General features: G+C 40.3%; 1 protein-coding gene across 4 annotated transcripts in view; it reads left to right on the top strand.

Moving 5' to 3' along the window:
• myot (myotilin) overlaps positions 1-20,000 on the top strand; it is a 79,723-nt gene that overhangs the window by 28,599 nt on the left and 31,124 nt on the right. For all 4 annotated transcript variants that reach the window (XM_080416436.1, XM_080416437.1, XM_080416435.1 and 1 more), the window contains exons 8-11: positions 61-352; positions 17,567-17,789; positions 18,445-18,524; positions 19,580-19,706. In XM_080416436.1, coding sequence (XP_080272562.1) covers positions 61-352; positions 17,567-17,789; positions 18,445-18,524; positions 19,580-19,706 — 722 coding nt within the window. The remainder of the gene's footprint in view (positions 1-60; positions 353-17,566; positions 17,790-18,444; positions 18,525-19,579; positions 19,707-20,000) is intronic.

Raw genomic sequence — 20,000 nt, 5'->3', positions numbered from 1 at the left:
TGTGTGCGTGCGCACACGTACGTGCGTGTTCCATTCAAAACTCTCCACATGCACACACAGATCTGGAGGAGCAGCTGGAGAATGAAGCTAGCCATCACCAGATTCAGGAGGAAGGAGCTTGTCTCCGACAGGAAGCCATATCGTTTGGACAGGAACAGGAAGCCATATCGTTTGGACAGGAACAGGAAGCTGTGTTCCACCAGGAGAGCGTTTCGTCGTCCGCATCCATGGCTTCCTCCTCCAGAAAGGCCGAGGAGTTCTCCTCGTCTCTGCTGCGCGACACCATAAACCTTCCCCCTCCCGAGTGGCCAGACAGCCCCATGGAGAACAGTTCCATGCACAACATAGACGAGTGAGTGCATAACATTGTGTGAGACACTAAAGGTCATTTCAGACGGGAAGCGTCCGACACGCCTATGTAATTCATTTTCAATGAGAGGCGGCGATTATTTGGGACGCGCAGAGAAGTTGAGGGGCGGTGAGGTGAGGCGGGGCGCGGTCCCGTGAAATTCTCGCGGGCGTGCTCGTTTTGTGCACACGCACGCACGCGGGCGGGCGGCAAGAGCTGGATTGTGGTGAGCGCAGGTGGACAAAACGACAATGATCGCGGCGCGATCACCGCTGATCCGAGCGGTAACGCCCGCGTGGACCGATTGCCGTCTGTCACGACCTTTACCCCAAGTTCATACGTTTATGTGTACACACACACACACACACACACACACACACACACACACACACACACACACACACACACACACACACACACACACACACACACACACACACACACACACACACACACACACACACACACACACACACACACACGCACACACACACCAGCTGATCTACAAGTCGCAGATCAGCTTTTTTTCAGTGCACGACACTAGTGTATAACTACGTTTAAATCAGGCATAACTCTATTTTTATTTAAAAAATGTTCTAGTGAGGAGCAGGAAAATGAGCATTGCGCTTCGCACAGACATTGTGTCACTTTAGATGTCTTTGGCTATTCAAAAATAGCAGATATACAAGCTCATAGCGCGGCACCGAGTGCCGCGCTATGAGCTTGTAGATCTGCTATTTTTGAAAAATCTTGAAAACATTTTTTTTTGATTTTTTTCCAAAAACTGTTATGATTTAGATTTTTTTTTAAAGAATCGCCTCAGGTCTTAATGGGTTAAACTGGAAGTGCTTATGGTGCTGCTCATGATGCTGATGCATGCAGCTCTCACCACTGCTGTCTTGCTAAATGATTGCTGCTCACCCTCCACCACCCCAGCTGCCACCTGTCGTTTTGGATCTGCTGTGTGTGAACGGGGGGATTCAAAGTCCCTATGGTTGGGAGATGCACTTGATCAGAGTACCTAAAAGCAGATCCAATTCATTGCCAAACCATGATAAATATATTTCTCATTTTATATTCAAGAAACATATCTGATCCATTCATGAGTTGTCCTGACAGAAATGGTCCTCACAATGTCTATTTCTCATATCCTAATACTTGTGGGCAGTGGTGGAAAGTAACTAAGTACATTTACTTAAGTACTGTACTTAAGTACAATTTTGAGGTATTTGTACTTTACCTGAGTATTTCCAATTTCCAATACTTGTACTTTTACTCCACTGCAATTACTTGAAAACTTTAGTTACTAGTTACTTTTCAGATATAAATTATGATATTACGAAACATACATTAACCACTTTAGCCCTATTTTATACATAGGCTATTTGAAAATAGCAGATCTACAAGCTTGTAGATCGGCTATTTTCAAACATTTTTGTACTTTTACTTTTGGTACTTTAAGTACATTTTGATGCCAATACTTCTGTACTTTCACTCAAGTAAATTTAGAATTCCGGACTTTTACTTGTAACAGAGTACTTCTACAGTGCAGTATTGATACTTTTACTTAAGTAAAGCATTTGAGTACTTACAGAGTTGAAGAAAATGCAGATTGAGGCGTTAACCTCAGATTTGATGAAATATCAGAGACCATTAGGGGTTTATCGAAAACGCTTCCGAACATCAATTTACAATTTAAGCAACAGAGCATGTATTGTATTGCTAGTTTGACCCTTTGTAATACTTTTTAATCTCATAAAAATAAGTTGTGGCGACTGAGCACGCACGCACGCACGCACGCACGCACGCACGCACGCACGCACGCACGCACGCACGCACGCACACACACACACACACACACACACACACACACACACACACACACACACACACACACACACACACACACACACACACACACACACACACACACACACACACACACACACACACACACACACACACACTTCACAATTCAATTCAAAGGGCTTTATTGGCATGAGAAAACATATGTTTACATTGCCAAAGCAGAAAGCACAATACAACAATACAGCAATACAATCAAAACAAAAAATATGTACATTTGAAAGTCAGAATCTTCAATAGATCAATTTCTATGTACCAAGATCACTGGGTGCAGGTATAGTGCAGGAATATACACAATGATTAGTCTTTAGGGTGGCTGTGTTCCGTTTGATATCCTTCTCCTCACACACACACACACACACACACACACACACACACACACACACACACACACACACACACACACACACACACACACACACACACACACACACACACACAACACACACACACACACACACACACACACACACACACACACACACACACACACACACACACACACCTTACATTATGTTAACTGCCATCTGATCATTCTGTAGTTTTGGGTTAACTCCACAAGAGGGCACTGTTGCCTTACTCTGAAACAGCATGCACACAAGTTCAGTCACTAGCCTATTCTTAAACTCCTTTCTTGAGTTAACAGTATCATCTCAACCCCCCCCCCCCCTCCCCCCCTTCAAAAAATATAGGCTCATTATTATTAGCTATCACTTTGACTTTCTATTAATCAATTAATTGTGGAAATGTTCCTGAACATTCTCATATAAAAAGCCATAACATAAGTGTGTTGTTAAAGCTTTAGGGAAAGGCAAGTGACACCGTCGTACTACGGGGTATACATGAGGCTAAACGCCATCCCGGACGGATATGGGATCTAATGGTGATGATTTGGATACTTGTTTTGTTTGTTTGTGTGTTTGTTTTAGTTTAGATAGCCTAACTGTTTACAACCAGAGTTGTGAACGTATAATGTGATGATGGCGTTCAGATGGGTCTCTGCGTGATTGATTGATTGATTGATTGATTGATTGATTGATTGCATTATTAACAGTTTGCAAAAAAAGCACAGAAAGTACAACAGTCCAATACAAAAGGATGCTATTAAACAAGGATTAAACCCTAGAAAGCCCGGCTTGTTTCCATTTGGGTCCTGTGTATTCAATTCATCGAAACATTTAAAGACAAACAATAATATAGCCTACAATACTATGCAAAAATATCATAAACTAGTAGTAATCAAAAATAAAAAATATGTACAGTAAAGGGGGGGGGGGTCATTTCTGGTGATAAGCTTAAACTTTTTACAGGGGTTAGTTGGGCTATTACATTATATAATTGATTGAATAATGAAATGATATAATACAGATTTAAACTAGCATATAAATTGTGTGTCGTAGTGTGATATGCAGTGGTGTAAAGTAACTAAAGTAAGTGCATTTACTCAAGTACTGTAGGCCTACTTAAGTACAGTTTTGAGGTACTTTTACTTTACTAGAGTATTTCCGATTGTCTATAATTTTACTTCTACTACTACACTATACATCCCAGAGGCAAATATTGTACTTTTACTCCACTACAATTATTTGACAGCTTTAGTTACTAGTTATTTTGCAGATATACATTATTACATTATAAAACATACATTAACCACTTTAGCCCTATTTTATACATCGGCTATTTGAAAATAGCCGATGTGAGCTTCTAGATCTGCTATTTTCAAACATTTTAGTACTTTTACTTTTGGTACTTTATACCAATACTTTTGTACTTTTACTCAAGTAAATTTTTAATTCCGGACTTTTATTTGTAACTGAGTACTTCTACATTGCAGTATTGATACTTTACTTAAGTAAAACATTTGAGTACTTTTTCCACCACTGGTGATATGTATATTGTTTGTAATAATGCTGCCTCTTACCAGGTCACTCTAAATAAATGTTAACCTCAATGAGTAGGCTATTATGCTTTGGCAAATTACATGAATATGCTACATTTAATTTAACACAACAAGTAGGGTTAGATAACATTTGAGTTATCGTCGAGGTAATAGCTGACCGATAATATATATATATTATATATATATTTTAGCTTGTATTAAAGGTCGGCTATTGGGGCCCCCAATAGGGGGCGTGTCACCATCCATCCGCCATATGGGATCTTCAAGTAACTAGGCAACTATTAAAAAAAAGGGGGAGGGGGAGAAGTATCAGCTGGTACAAGCGTGGCCGCCACCTCTCTCTCTCTCTCTCTCTCTCTCTCTCTCTCTCTCTCTCTCTCTCTCTCTCTCTCTCTCTCTCTCTCTCTCTCTCTCTCTCTCTCTCTCTCTCTCTCTCTCTCTCTCTCTCTCTCTCTCTCCTCTCTCTCTCTCTCTCTCTCTCTCTCTCCTCTCTCTCTCTCTCTCTCTCTCTCTCTCTCTCTCTCTCTCTCTCTCTCTCTCTCTCTCTCTCTCTCTCTCTCTCTCGCTCTCTCTCGCTCTCTCTCGCTCTCTCGTCACCTGTTGCAGTGACACTTGTGACTGTGTGTGACACTTCTCCTCTCCTAGAGTCCTCACAGTCACATTTACATTAGAAGCTTCCAGTCAGTGCAGACAGAGACAGGCTGGGAGAGAAGGAAGTAAGGAACACTGAATGAATGTTAAACTCATGGCTAAAACCTGTGGATTATATATGTCACTGCTGTAGGAGCCTTTGTTAAGGTAAGAGTTGTCTTTTTTAATGACAATTGATGTTGAACTAATGATGATTTCAGCCTAGTAAATCTGTCTGTCTGTTTATCTGTCTATCTATATCTACTGTGTGTGTGTGTGTGTGTGTGTGTGTGTGTGTGTGTGTGTGTTGTGTGTGTGTGTGTGTGTGTGTGTGTGTGTGTGTGTGTGTGTGTGTGTGTGTGTGTGTGTGTGTGTGTGTATGTATATATCTATATCTTTATGATTATGATTATGATTATGATTATGATTATTTTTGTATTATTATTATTTATTTATTTTACTAAACAAGCTGTTTTATTTGTTAGGAGGCGTGTGGAAAAAGCTTGGATATTGTGCAGCCGCCCCAAAGTGACTTTAGTCTATTTGTGGTGTTGTTGTGTCATCTGTTCTGCTGCTCATTCACACATGCTGCCTGTGGCAGTGGAATGATGTTGATAAGGAGCCTGCCTGGCATGCTGCGTCTACTGCTGGAGCTGGGACAAGTAGCTACTTTCACCCAGTGGTGGAAAAAGTACTCAAAATGTTTTACTTAAGTAAAAGTATCAATACCGCAATGTAGAAGTACTCTGTTACAAGTAAAAGTCCAGAATTGAACATTTACTAGAGTAAAGGTACAAAAGTATTGGTATCAAAAGGTACTTAAAGTAACATAAGTAAAAGTACTAAAATGTTTGAAAATAGCAGATCAACAACGCTCACAACGCTGCGACGCGTTGTGAGCTTAATATTGAGATAATAATGAGCCTATATTTTTGAAGGGGTGGGGGGGGGGTTGAGATGAATTAATATAATAATTGTAGTGGAGTAAAAGTACAATATTTGCCTCTGAGATGTAGTGGAGTAGAAGTAAAAGTATAGACAATTGGAAATACTCCAGTAAAGTAGAAGTACCTCGAAACTTAAGTGTACAGTAATGAGTAATAATGTACTTAGTTACTTTACACCACTGCTTTCACTTAACCCACTAAAACCTGAAGCCTGTTGTACAATTGTCAAACTTTTTCATGTCAAGGACCCCCAAAATTGGGGTTGAGATGAATTAATATAATAATTGTAGTGGAGTAAAAGTACAATATTTGCCTCTGAGATGTAGTGGAGTAGAAGTAAAAGTATAGACAATTGGAAATACAATTGTCAAACTTTTTCATGTCAAGGACCCCCAAAATTATATGCATTTGGCCCCCGAAACCTCCCCATCTCAAAATATGTTGTTCCAGGGACCGCAAGAAGCAAAGATTTGAGTTAAAAATGTTCGCTTTAAAAAATATATATATATTCAAATATATTCAACATTTATATTAAATCAAATTTTCGATTACGAGTTTTCTAAAATAGTATCTACAAGCCGAAGTATTTAAAAAAAAAAGGGCTTATTATTAATAATAATCGAAATCCGTAAAGCAACTTGTAACTAAAGCTGTCAAATAATTGTACACATCGGTTTGTGTGTGAATAATGTAAACTATGAGGCTGGATTACTGTACAGTAAAGTAATCAGTAACGTGAGTCTGACATAGTGGTGTGTGTGTGTGTGTGTGTGTGTGTGTGTGTGTGTGTGTGTGTGTGTGTGTGTGTGTGTGTGTGTGTGTGTGTGTGTGTGTGTGTGTGTGTGTGTGTGTGTGTGTGTGTGTGTGTGTGTGTGTGCGTGCGTGCGTGCGTGCGTGCGTGCGTGCGTGCGTGCGTGCGTGCGTGCGTGCGTGCGTGCGTGCGTGCGTGCGTGCGTGCGTGCGTGCGTGCGTGCGTGCGTGCGTGCGTGCGTGCGTGCGTGCGTGCGTGCGTGCGTGCGTGCGTGCGTGCGTGCGTGCGTGTGCGTATGATATGACATCATGTCTGTAATGTGAGGTGTTGATATAGTGTAGTGATTATGTGTCCTTCAGAAGCCTCTCTCTCTCTCTCTCTCTCTCTCATAGACCCTGGAAGGCAGTTTTAAGGTCACGTTGGTGTGTGTGGCCAGCATGTTCTCACACATTTTCACGTCAGGGACCCCCGAATTTGATACGTATTTGGCCGCGGACCCCCATCTGAAAAGATTTAGTGCTATGGCACCACGATAAGAAATTTGTTTTTAAATAGTCGATTTACAAGCTCTCAACGCGTCGTGATGCGACCCGTTGTGAGCTTATAGGTCGGCTATTTTAGAATAGCCAAATAAATAAAATAGGGCTTAAAGGTTCTATGACATTCATTTTCACTTTTTTCATTTTTTTGTAGATCGGCTATTTTCAAACATTTTAATACTTTTACCTTTTACTTTGAGTACATTTTGATGCCAATACTTTTGTACTTTTACTGAAGTGAAATAATTAATTCCGGACTTTTACTTGTAACAGAGTACTTAGTAGTAGTAGTAGTAGTAGATTTTATTTGGTCTGTAAGGCAGTTATATACATACACTCTTCTTTTCACTCTCTTTTTTTTCCCATCAATAATAATTACAATAATAGTAGTAATAAATAATAAATAATAATGATGGTAATACACAGACCAAAAGGTGTAGGCTGAAGCCTAAGCTTATTATGCCTACCCTTTGCACATGTTAATAAACATCATGCTAAAAGGAGATACTAGCATACTGGAGTAATACAAACACAAAACAACCAAAACAAAACAAAGATCAAAACATACAAGATGTTTTGACAGAAACGAGTACAAAAAAATTAATAATCAAAGTACAATCACTTGAATTTGCAAACAATAAGGAAGAGAAGAAAGCAATGAAAGGTGCAAGAAGTTTTTTTTTTTTTTTTTGTCACCCGATGTTGTCTTTTTTTATAGGACACGTATATATATATATATATATACACATACATGGTACTTCTACTTCTACTTTGCAGCATTGATACTTTTACTTAAAGTTGTACAATGCAGATTCACAAATAACGATTTTTAGCAACCTCTGCTGGTCACTACCGTCACTGCATACAATTTCCGTAGTCCTCGATTACCCAGAATTCCATTTGTTTTCACCGGAAGCCGGAAGCGTTTCAAAAAGCGATCTTTTAATTGTTTTATACTATCTGCGGATCGTTTCTCTTAGCCAGTGGAGCATTAGTTACCATGAGCTGTGCTTTCTTTTTCTGTTCTTTTTCAATCTTCCAATCCTACATTCTCTTAAAATCAGCGTGAGGTTCCTTTTTGTTATTAGCGCGGTAGTTCCTGGCCAAACAGGAAACCGTTGCGGTAGTTCCTGGCCAAAACCAGATGACGTCATTTTCCCGGGAAAGTGCCCCCCGACAGCGTTCAATACAAAATATATAAATAAAAGGCTTCCGGGGGTGAAATTCATGGAGTGGGTGTTGTGAAACTTTTGCCACTCACAAAAGATATACAATTTAACTTTAGTTTTGTTGAAAACGTTACCTAGTATTACTTTAAGTAAAACATTTGAGTACTTTTTCCACCCCTGATTTTTGTCAACTTTGTCTGTGTCTCAGACGAGGGCTGTGGCCAGTTCAGAAGCCCGCCTACCAGTGACATCATCGATGGGGAATCCAAGCTGATAGAAACGGCAGGCTTTCTATTCCTGTAAAGTTATCATGCTATAATAGAAGCCATTGTTCTCGCATTAATACGAAAATAGGCTATACTAATAATAACGGTTTGAAATGAGAAAACCTGCCTGATGATGTCGCCTGTAGGCAGGTTTCTGAACTGTCACCCAGTCCACCAATGTGCCACTTTATACTGAGCATTAGTTAGGACAGATTTGAAGATTAGGCTGAAGATAGGTTGAAAATGGGTGAAGCGGTCCATTACTGTAAGTGGCTTAAACCGTTCCTAATTTAGCCGGGGACCCCCTGGGACCCGGTCTCAGCTTGTGTCAGCTGAGACCGGGGGGGGATCAGCTGACAATAGAACTTTAACTCTCAAGAGTTAAAGTTCTACAAGGGTCCATTTGGTTACCAACTCTCCATCCTTTCGCTGGGGACCACCTGGAACCCCCTCGAGGACCACTGGTGGTCCCCGGACCACTGGTTGAGAACCACTGGTCTACACCACCAAATCTCTTCGTTTACAGATCTTCAAGTTCACTCGCGTCACGTCACGTGGCCACGTGCTGTGATCGGCTATTTTTGACTAAGGGTTGCATCGGTGTGGACTGGCCTTAATGTGTCCCTGGTCCCCGCCGACAGCATATGGATGCTGGGGTTCAAGGAGTTCAAACGACTGGCTTTACACTTTCAGGCTCCACATGTTCCGTCTGAACTGGGAAGATCTGCTTTCTGTTTTGACGCTCCAGTTTCATGGAATGATCTACAACTCATGCTAAAAAATGTATGCCCCAAATAGCCCATGGACAGTTTAATATAATCTGCTCTCTAAACCTCCCCTACCTCACTATCTAACCGTCATTTTAAAAAAAAACTGGTTTGGGTTTTATTTAGCTGTTTCTGTGTTTTATTATCTGTAATGTGTCTTAATTGTGTGTGTGTGTGTGTGTGTGTGTGTGTGTGTGTGTGTGTGTGTGTGTGTGTGTGTGTGTGTGTGTGTGTGTGTGTGTGTGTGTGTGTGTGTGTGTGTGTGTCTGTGTGTGTGTGTGTGTGCGTGCGAAATATCGACAGCAATGCAAATGAGAACAAACCTCATCGTTCTTTTCGAGAACAAAATTAAAGGTTTCAATCAAGTGGGTAAAAACAACCTTTAGAGATTGAACCACAATCTCTCAAAGTGAGGTCCAGAGACCCTCTGTGTGTTGGGGGTTCCAAATGGACCCTTACAGGTCTGTAACTCTGAGAGTGTACACATGGAACCAAATGGACCGTTATGGGTCCGAAGGGTCCATGGTGGTCCTTGAACTTAAAAGGTTTGAGAACCGCTGGTATCGTAATTGTATAGCAATGACAGTGTGAAGATTCTGGGTTCCCAGAACTCGGGCTTATTTGACCTTTATTTAACCAGGTAAAACCTCATTGATAAATAACATCTCTTTTTACGAGAGGGACCTGCCCAAGAGGACAGCACAATAAGTAACCAGCATACATAGAATACAAAATAGAAACAATTAAAACAACAATTTAAAACAAACACAAAATGACAGCTTCCTACACTTACACTTTCAAGCTATATACAGTAAGTCCTCCAGAATGGCCGAAAGCTTCATGAGAGATCAGTTCCAATAGCTATGTACTACCTCCTGAGCAGGGTTCAAATTAGGTTCTGAATTATAGGTTCAGAATTAGGTTCCGAGAACATTATCTGAAACCGAGCCGTAGTTGTATGGAAACTAATCCAGAACCTGCAATATGTCTCATGGCACGGTTCACTTTCTGTGGTTCTTGTACTCGAAAATGATCAGAAGTAAACGACAAGACAAGACATTGAGCCAACAAGGACTGAGTGGGGAACAGCAAGACTGAATAATATACACATGAGTGGTGATTACAAACCAGATAGTGGTGTAAAGTAACTAAGTACATTTACTCAAGTACTGTACTTAAGTACACTTTTGAGGAATTTTTACTTTACTGGAGTATTTCCCATTTTCAATACTTTTACTTCTACTCCACTACATCTTAGAGGGGAATATTATACTTTTACTCCACTACAATGATTTGAAAACTTTAGTGACTAGTTACTTTGCAGATATAAGTTATTATATTATAAAACATACATTAACTACTTTAGCCATATTTTATACCTAGGCTATTTGAAAATAGCAGATCTACAAGCTCACAACGTGTCGCATCGTGACACTTTGTGAGCTTGTAGATCTGCTATTTTCAAACATTTTAGTACTTTAAGTATATTTTGATGCCAATACTTTTGTACTTTTACTCAAGTAACATTTTGAACACAGGCCTTTTACTTGTAACAGAGTACTTGTACATTGTGGTATTGATACTTAAGTAAAAAATGCCAGTACTTTTTCCACTACTGGATACAGCTGGTGCAGACGGTAACACAGAACTATGGAAACTAGACCAAGGGAACATAATAATACACATACTGTAGTATAGCAAAACATGGACGAGACCATGAACGACTGTCACGAGTCCTTGTACAGTATAGGAACAACACCATGCATGTCTGTACACAGTGCAGAAGGAAGCGTGAAACATCGCTTGTAAACAATCGGTAATAATGTACAATATCATTGTCACAGAGAGAAAGTGACAGTACAGAAATTATGTGTCAATTCTGTCCTTCCGTCCGTCCGTCCGTCCGTCCGTCCGCATGTAAATTGGCTATTTATAAGTGATTTGGTGTAGAGGAAAAACAGGAGGGCAAAATCTAAATGTCATTTTATTTTGAATTTCACGCATCGCAGTCTACATGCTCGTTTCGACACGTTGTGAGCTTGAAGATCAGACATTTTGGCATGACACCATTGTATAACAAAGTAAAAAATAGTGGTTAATCGATTTAGTCTTAAATTATAATTAACACATTGGGTGCCAGAGGTTTATTAAAATATTATACGTTGAGTGCCAGCATTTCTTCCATCCACTTGCGTTATACATTTCGTGCTGTGAGAAGCCCCGACGCGGAAATGCATGTAAACAAAGCGTGCGTGCGAGACGGCGGAGGGTCCCGACTAACGCCTGGAACAATAATATTTCCAACGCGACCCTCCATTGCAGCGTGATCGCCGATCGAAAACGGCTCGTTTCCACCACATTAAAAAGAAATGGAGATATTAAGCTTTTAATCAAGGAGATAACATTGAAAACGCCGACCGGAAGGATTTTTGACATGGAGCCTCATCCAGCCTCTTCTTCTCAGAAACTGCTTGGGTGATGTCAAAGTTTCGTTTTAGCGCCCCACGTGGCCCACATGTATAAAAATAGAATTGGGTCAAAAACGGTCCGGACCGTTTTCGGCACTTCTCGTTTGGACCCTCAAAAACGGTCCGGACCGTTTTTGGCATTCAATGTGTTAAAAAAAACAAATAAAAATACTAAAATCTGTTATTAAAAATGTATTATTTCGCGTTGATATACACGTATACATCGTCTCTGTCGGGTGGAAACCTCATATGTCCTTTTCAGGATTAAAATTCAAAAATAACAAAAGTAGCAGATCTACAAGCTCAAAAGGCGTCGAGCTTGTGGATCTGCTACTTTTGATGCTTTTGTGTGACACTGTAGTATGATCAAGTAGGGCGTTAATTTACGGAAAAAACATACAAAGTTAGAAAATTTAGATTAGAGGTTGCTGCCCCGACAACGATAAAAAAAATGTATTGATAGAATAACCACCATTAAATGTTCCAGGCCTACAGTAGCAGTGCTACATTGTGGCCCCTTCTGTTGCCGTGGTATCAAAGTGTAAAGGACAGTTTCCTACCAACACCTACCCACAATGCAGTGCAGCGCACACCGCACTGGGCCAGGGGGTACACCAGTAAATACTGCACCTGCCGCCTAATGTCCGAGTTCCAGGACCGATATAGCTGCTCCCACTTTAACTCTCCCTCTCACACACACACACACACACACACACACACACACACACACACACACACACACACACACACACACACACACACACACACACACACACACACACACACACACACACACACACACACACACACACACACACACACACACACACACACACACGCCCTCACGATAACACCGACTAACAGGTCTGCAATACATTGACTTCACATTCTTATTAATACACATTAACACATGCCACATACACACACGCTTATTGCACCTCGCACCTACAGAAACACTCAAACACACACACACACACACACACACACACACACACACACACACACACACACACACACACACACACACACACACACACACACACACACACACACACACACACACACACACACACACACACACACACACACACACACACACACGTGTGCCAGTCTTAGTTATTAAACCCACTTAGTTATTACATAGGCATTATTACTGACGATTATGTATCAGAAATCTCATTGTTTTAAGTTAGTGGTTCTCTAATCTCTCAACAGCACCACTGCCCTAAACATACGTAGTGTTGTTGTTAGTAGGAATAAACACAGAAGCGTGCACCCGGGAGGAAGTGGACTGAGAAAGAGGAGGAGCCACACAGAGGTTCCTGTTTCTACACAAAAAAAAGGAGGGCAAAAACAAAGGAAAAAATACCTCCAAGCGGGGGATTGCCTCTTGGTTGAGCGGTAGTAATGTGATCTCTCACGCGGGAGACCCGGGTTCAAATTCCAGGTAGAAGGGCATCAAAGTAATGGATGGATGGCAGCTACTGTACTGTACCGCGGCCAAACCAATATATCTGCCTCGACTGTCTGGCTCTGGTTTCCATCAACCCATTAAGACCGGGAACGCATCTGTGTCATTTTAAGATTTCTTTGGGCTATTCAAAAATAGCAGATCTACAAGCTCAGGTGCGGCGCTATAAGCTCGTATACCTGCTATTTTTGAAAAATCGTGAAAATGTGTGCAAATCTTTGAATATATATATATATATTTTTTTTTTAAGCGAACATTTGTAATTCAAATCTTTTCTTCTGGGGGGATTCTACAAATGTCTAACAGTTTTTTGAAAAAACGTATGTCGCCATAATATCAGAGGTTATTTTTTCATGTCAAGGACCCCCAAAATGACATGTATTTGCTGCGGACCTCCATCTCAAAATATGTTGTTCCAGGGACCCCAAGAAGCACAGATTGGAGTAAAAATAATTCACTTTAAAACATATATATATATTCAAAGATTTGCACATTGTCCACGACTTTTCAAAGAATAGCAGATCTACAAGCTCATATCCAGCACTCGGTACCGCACTATGAGCTTGAATATCTGCTATTTTTGAATAGCCAAATAAATCTTAAAATGACACAGATGCTACTGTAAATGAGCTGTGTGCAGTGATGGAAGAAGAACTCACATGTTTTACTTAAGTTAAATATACCCTATTGTAGAAATACTCTGTTACAAGTACAAGTTCGGTATTCAAAATTTACTTGAGTAAAAATGCAAAAGTAAATGTACTTAAAGTACCAAAAGTAAAAGTACTCATAATGCAGAATGTCCCATTTCACAAGTTTTCAAACGTATAACAATCCTTTTGAAAATCTACAAGCTCACAACGCTAAGCGACGCGGTGTGCGCTTGTAGATCGGCTATTTTCAAATTACAAAAGCCTGGTTTTGTAATAACAATCAAAATCTACAAAGTAACGAGTAACTAGTAACTAGTAACTAAGTTTTCAAACAATTGTAGTGGAGATGTAGTGGATTAAAAGTAAACTTCATAAAAGTAAAGAAATACCTCAAACTGTGTGTGCGTGCGTGTGTGTGTGTGTGTGTGTGTGTGTGTGTGTGTGTGTGTGTGTGTGTGTGTGTGTGTGTGTGTGTGTGTGTGTGTGTGTGTGTGTGTGTGTGTGTGTGTGTGTGTGTGTGTGTGTGTGTGTGTGTGTGTGGACATGGTCAGTGTGACAGCGACAGTGTTCATACACTGCTGGCTCCATTCAAGACATATTGGCTGAAAAAGAGACCGTTCTTGTCAAACCACATCCTTCCTATTCACCTCACCGTGTCCCTCCTTCCTATTCACCTCACCGTGTCCCGCGAGAGACGGCCTGTCCCCTGTTCCCAAAGATCATTCAGAACCAAGCTCTAAGGCATTCCAACCTTCCATTATCACATTCACCGCCAAAGTTTTTTCATAATAAAATCACCCACTGCCAGGGTTTTTAATCATTTTTTTATAGAAACAATGTGAATTATTTGTCCGTTTATTTTTTAACATTGAAGTGAATGGATTTATTTTTATTTTTATTTTTATTTTATTTATTTATTAATTCGTTAGGGTTAGGGTTATACATTTATACTCAAAAATTAGAGAAACATTTTAGGAATTCAAAAACAGAATAAAAAAAAATAATTAAAAGGGGAGAATTATTCCCCTTTGGCGGTAAACACCATTGACTGAAAAGGGGAGAATTCTCCCCTTTGGCGGTGAGTGTGAGTTATACAGCGGTGGAAAAAGCACTCAAGTGTTTTACTTATGTAAAAGTATCAATACTGCAATGTAGAAGCACTCTGTTACAAGTAAAAGTCTGGAATAAAAAAATTACTTGAGTAAAAGTACAAAAGTATTGGTATCAAAATGTACTTAAAAGTACCAAAAGTAAAAGTACTGAAATGTTTGAAAATAGCAGATCTACAAGCTCACAACGCGTCGCGATGCGACGCGTTGTGAGCTTGTAGATCGTCTATTTTCAAATAGCCCAGGTATAAAATAGGGCTAACGTGGTTAATGCATGTTTTATAATGTAATAATTCATATCAGCAAAGTAACTAGTAACTAAAGTTTTCAAATAACTGTAGTGGAGTAAAAGCACAATATTTGTCACTGAGATGTAGTGGAGTACAAGTAAAAATACTCCAGTAAAGTAAATATACCTCAAATGTGTACTGAAGTATAGTACTTAAGTAAATGTACTTAGTTACTTTACACCACTGCCATTATAATGATGAAAAACCTCACAGGATAATATTTCGTGCATTGCTTAATAACCAGCCTATTTATTTTTGGGCTTGTCATTTACAGGCAACAATGGTCCAAAACAATTAATTTGTCATAAATGGCCAAGAATCTACAAGGATCTACAAGCACAATGGAAGATTATTTTCACTACTTCAAACCCTATTTTTATTCCCTATTTTGGGCATGTCATTTAACCCAATAAAACCGGGAAAACATCTTTGTCATTTTAGACATTGGCTATTCAAAAATAGCAGATATACAAGCTGAAGCTTGACATCTGCTATAGTTGAATCTTTTTTCTTGAAAGTATTGGAAAATGCAGAACATTTTAGATTTATTTTTTAACACAAAACTCTCTTCTGGGGTTCCCTGGCACAAAACATATTCATATGGTGGTCTGCGGGCCAAATATATATAATTCTGGGGGTTTGAGAACCACTGATTTAAAACGTTATATACTTAGTTGCGCGCCGGTGTAGTGACACCCGTAAATAGCTGATCTACAAGCTCACAAAGCGTAGCAGCGCGGCACATTGTGAGCTTGTGGATCAGCTATTTTCAGCTTTAGAGTTAGGATTAACAATGGCAAAACATTGCCAAAATGCCATTCATAAAACCGGGCATGCTGAAATGTTGATGTCCTTACAAGTATACTGTAGTAATACAGTGTGTGTGTGTGTGTGTGTGTGTGTGTGTGTGTGTGTGTGTGTGTGTGTGTGTGTGTGTGTGTGTGTGTGTGCTCGCGCGCGCGACACAGAGAGAGAGAGACAGAGAGAGAGAGAGAGAGAGACAGAGAGACAGAGAGACAGAGAGAGAGATGGAGAGGGACAAAGGGGAAAGAGAGACTCCGCTATTGTCATGTGGCCCCTGTAACAGTCATGGGCCGAGTTAGCTGGCCAACAACCATGGTAGTCATGGAAACAACAACATTCCTTCCTAGCAGTAGACAAAGTTAAAGGACCAGGCTTGGTGCACACTGTTGTTATTATTATTATGGGGTGGAGAGAGACTTCAGGAAGTAAACAGTGGACTAGGAGGGACCGACGCACGGCTCTAGAACGCTGGTTGTCCTTTACGTATGTGTGTGTGTGGGGTTAAGGAGACTGGGTTCTGTGCCGTGGCTTGTTGGCTGAAGGTCTATGTATTCTTGACAGGTAAACTATAAGGGTAAACTGACAGAAGGAGACTCGCTCACTGCATGGAGGTTAAGGAAAACTCCTTAGACAAGACTTCAAGAAAAATGTTTTTCTTTATTTTGAGATGCCCATAATGTGCTCGGTGCTCAGTGGATTAAAAAGCAAACGTTTCAGTCCTCCCAGGACCTCCGTCAGTGCTGACAGGTAAACTACACTTGTTAGTTGACGTGCCAAGGGACCCCCAAATTGATATATATTTGATGATTCTTCTGATGCTTTTCACTGTTGTACGGACGGACAGCAGTTGAAACGCATGTAGTCACTGATTGGCCTCCGATCATTTTCTGATTTCTCATACTCGCTCCCCATATGGGCCGAAGTCCATGACTGATACAGGGGAGGAGGAACGTGAGAGTGAATCCACGTTATCAGTCTGGCCAATGCCAGGCTAGAAAACCTCCGACTGTACTGTATATTCTAACTGTTTGTGTTGTTTCCTAAATTAACGCCCTGCCTGATCATACATACTACAGCGTCACACAAAAGCATCACAGTATTAACCCATTCAATCCGGGGACGCATCTCTGTCATTTTAGATTTCTTTGGCTATTCAAAAATAGCAGATATACAAGCTCATAGCGCGGCACTCTGTGCCGCGCTATGAGCTTGTAGATCTGCTATTTTTTGAAAAAATCGTGAAAATGGGTGCACATTTTTGAATATGTATTTTTTTATATGTAACAATATGTAACATTTTTAACTAAAATCTTTGCTTCTCTGGGTCCCTGGAACAAAATATTTTTAGATGGGGGTCCGCGACCAAATACATATAATGTTGGGGGTCCTTGACATGAAAAAAGTTTGAGAACCACTGATATAGAAACATACGTTTTTCAGAAAACTGTCGGGATTTTTAGAAGACATTTGTAGAATCGGCTTCAGGTCTTAATGTTTAATGTGTGTGTGTGTGTGTGTGCGTGTGCGTGTGCGTGTGCTTGTGCGTGTGTGTGTGTGTGTGTGTGCGTCTGTGCGTGTGCTGTCCAGTTTCCCAGAGCCCCTGCCGGCCTGCCAGTCCCCTGAAGAAGAGGATTGTCCCCTGGGTCGCAGCGAGGAGGAGAGCGCCTTGAGCTCCGAGGGTCAAAGGTCACCGGAGACCCCCGCCCGCACCCTCACGCCCAGCCCCCCCCCTCCCCCCTCACCGCCTCCACCGGAGCAGATAAAGGACAAAGCCCCCAAACTCTTCAGTCCTAGCAAGCACACTTTCACCGTAAGGATTATACTGTATAGGCCTGAAACCAAGTGGTGGAAAGTAACTAAGTACATTTAAGTACAATTTTGAGGTATTTGTACTTTACTTGAGTATTTCCAATACTTAGCCTATACTCCACTACATCTCGGATTCAAATATTGTACTTTCACTCTACTACATTTATTTTAAAACATTAGTTACTAGTTTGTAGATTCTGATTATTATTACAATACGTACATTAACCACTTCAGCTCTGCATACAATTAGCAGATCTACAAGCTCACAATATGTCGCGATGCGACGCATTGTGAGCTTGTAGATCTACTATTTTCAAAAGATTTGTATACATTTGAAAACTTGAAATGGGACATTAACTAAAATGTTCAAATAATTATAGTGGAGTAAAAGTACAATATTTGCCTCTGAGATGTAGCGCAGTACAAGTAAAAGTCGAAAAATCGAAAATTGGAAATACCCCAGTAAAGTAAAAGTACCTCAACATTTTACTTAAGTACAGCACTTGAGTAAATGTACTTATTACAGTACTTGAGTAAATGTACTACTTAGTTACTTTACACCACTGACTACATGTTCAGGGCAGTGCCAGGTGCTGAGAGGTTGTGTTCAGAGTAATAAAAGTATGTGTCTCTCTGTTTGTCTTTGTCTTTTGCAGTCCTCCACATCCCAGTCCGGATCTGCCAGTATGAACCTGTCAGATCTCCCCACCTTCACCCCCAGCGCCTTCCCTCCCAGGTTATACTACACTTTTGACTTTTTGTTTTCAATTTCAGTTTAGTTTTAATTTTTTAAAGTTTTTTTTTTTCTAGATAGTTTTTTTTAAGGCTTAGTTTTAGTCAGTGGTGGAAAGTAACTAAGTACATGTAGCCTACTCAAGTATAGGCTACTTAAATAACATTTTAAAGGTATTTGTACTTTACTTGGGTATTTCCAATTTCCAATACTCTTACTTCTACTCCACTACATCTCACAGGGAAATATTATACTTTTACTCCACTACAATTATTTGAAAACTTTAGTTACTAGTTACTTTTCAGATGTAAATTATTACATTATAAAACATACATTAACCACTTTAGCCCTATTTTGTACCTACAGTAGGCTATTTGAAAAAAGCAGATCTACAGGCTCACAACGTTGTGAGCTTGTAGATCTGCCAAATGCAGAACATTTTAGTACTTTTACTTTTGGTACTCTAACTCTCTCAGTGCCAAGCCCCGAGTTATCCAGAGTTTTTTCTGAATGCCCTCAGTGCCAGAACGAAAAATCCATAGTTTAATTTTTATTTATTTATTATTATTATTATTATTTTATTAATTTTTGGGGGGAATTTTTTTTCAGAACCCAAGATATCATTATCTGAAGATTTGCAGCTCAATCCACTCTTTGTTTAACTTATAACTGAAAAAGGCTGTATCTCGCTTCCTAAGCACTTTTTTTTTACTTTGAAAAAAAAAATTGCTGGCAGTTTAGAGAACATATTTTTTTATTTCATTGGCACTGAGAGAGTTAAGTACATTTTAATACCAATACCTTTGTACATTTACTCAAGTACATTTTTAATTCCGGACATTTACTTGTAACAGAGCTCTTCTACATTGCAGTAATGATACTTTTACGTAAAACGTTTGAGTACTTTTTCCACCACTGGTTTTTAGATATTATTAGATTCAGTGTAGTCATGGGCAAGATAAAAAAAAATAAACACAAAAGTTGAAATATGGAGATGAGAGTTTTCTACCCGACAGCGCCGCTATAATAACCCTGCTTCCCTCTCTCCCCTTGCCCAGTGCCTTTAACTACGAGCGGCCGCGCCACTTCATCCAGTCGCAGGCCTCCTTCCAGGCCCCCAGCTATGACAGCGTGCAGAGAGAGGCCGCCCAGCAAGACCGCGACGACAACACCGGAGTCCCACCCGTAAGTGCAGGGGTGATGCAACTTTGATGATGGAGAGGGACACTATATTTCCACACTCACTGCAGAGGGCCTCATTGCATATACTGTCGGGCAGACACCTCTTATCTCGTTATTTAACTTTTTTCCGTAAATGAATGCCATACTTCGCCATTCTATGTCACACAAAAGTAGCAAAAATAGCCGATCTACAAGCTCAAAACGCGTCGCACTGCGACGCGTTTTGAGCTTGTAGATCTGCTATTTTTCAATTGGAATCCTGATTTTTCTTTCGCTATCTTTTAAATGGAATCCTGA

Source organism: Gymnoscopelus braueri, assembly GCF_963280865.1.
Source record: "Gymnoscopelus braueri genome assembly, chromosome: 20".
Taxonomy (NCBI): Eukaryota; Metazoa; Chordata; class Actinopteri; order Myctophiformes; family Myctophidae; genus Gymnoscopelus; species Gymnoscopelus braueri.
Note: the sequence above shows the minus strand (reverse complement) of the source record. Positions and strands in the feature narration are given on the sequence as shown.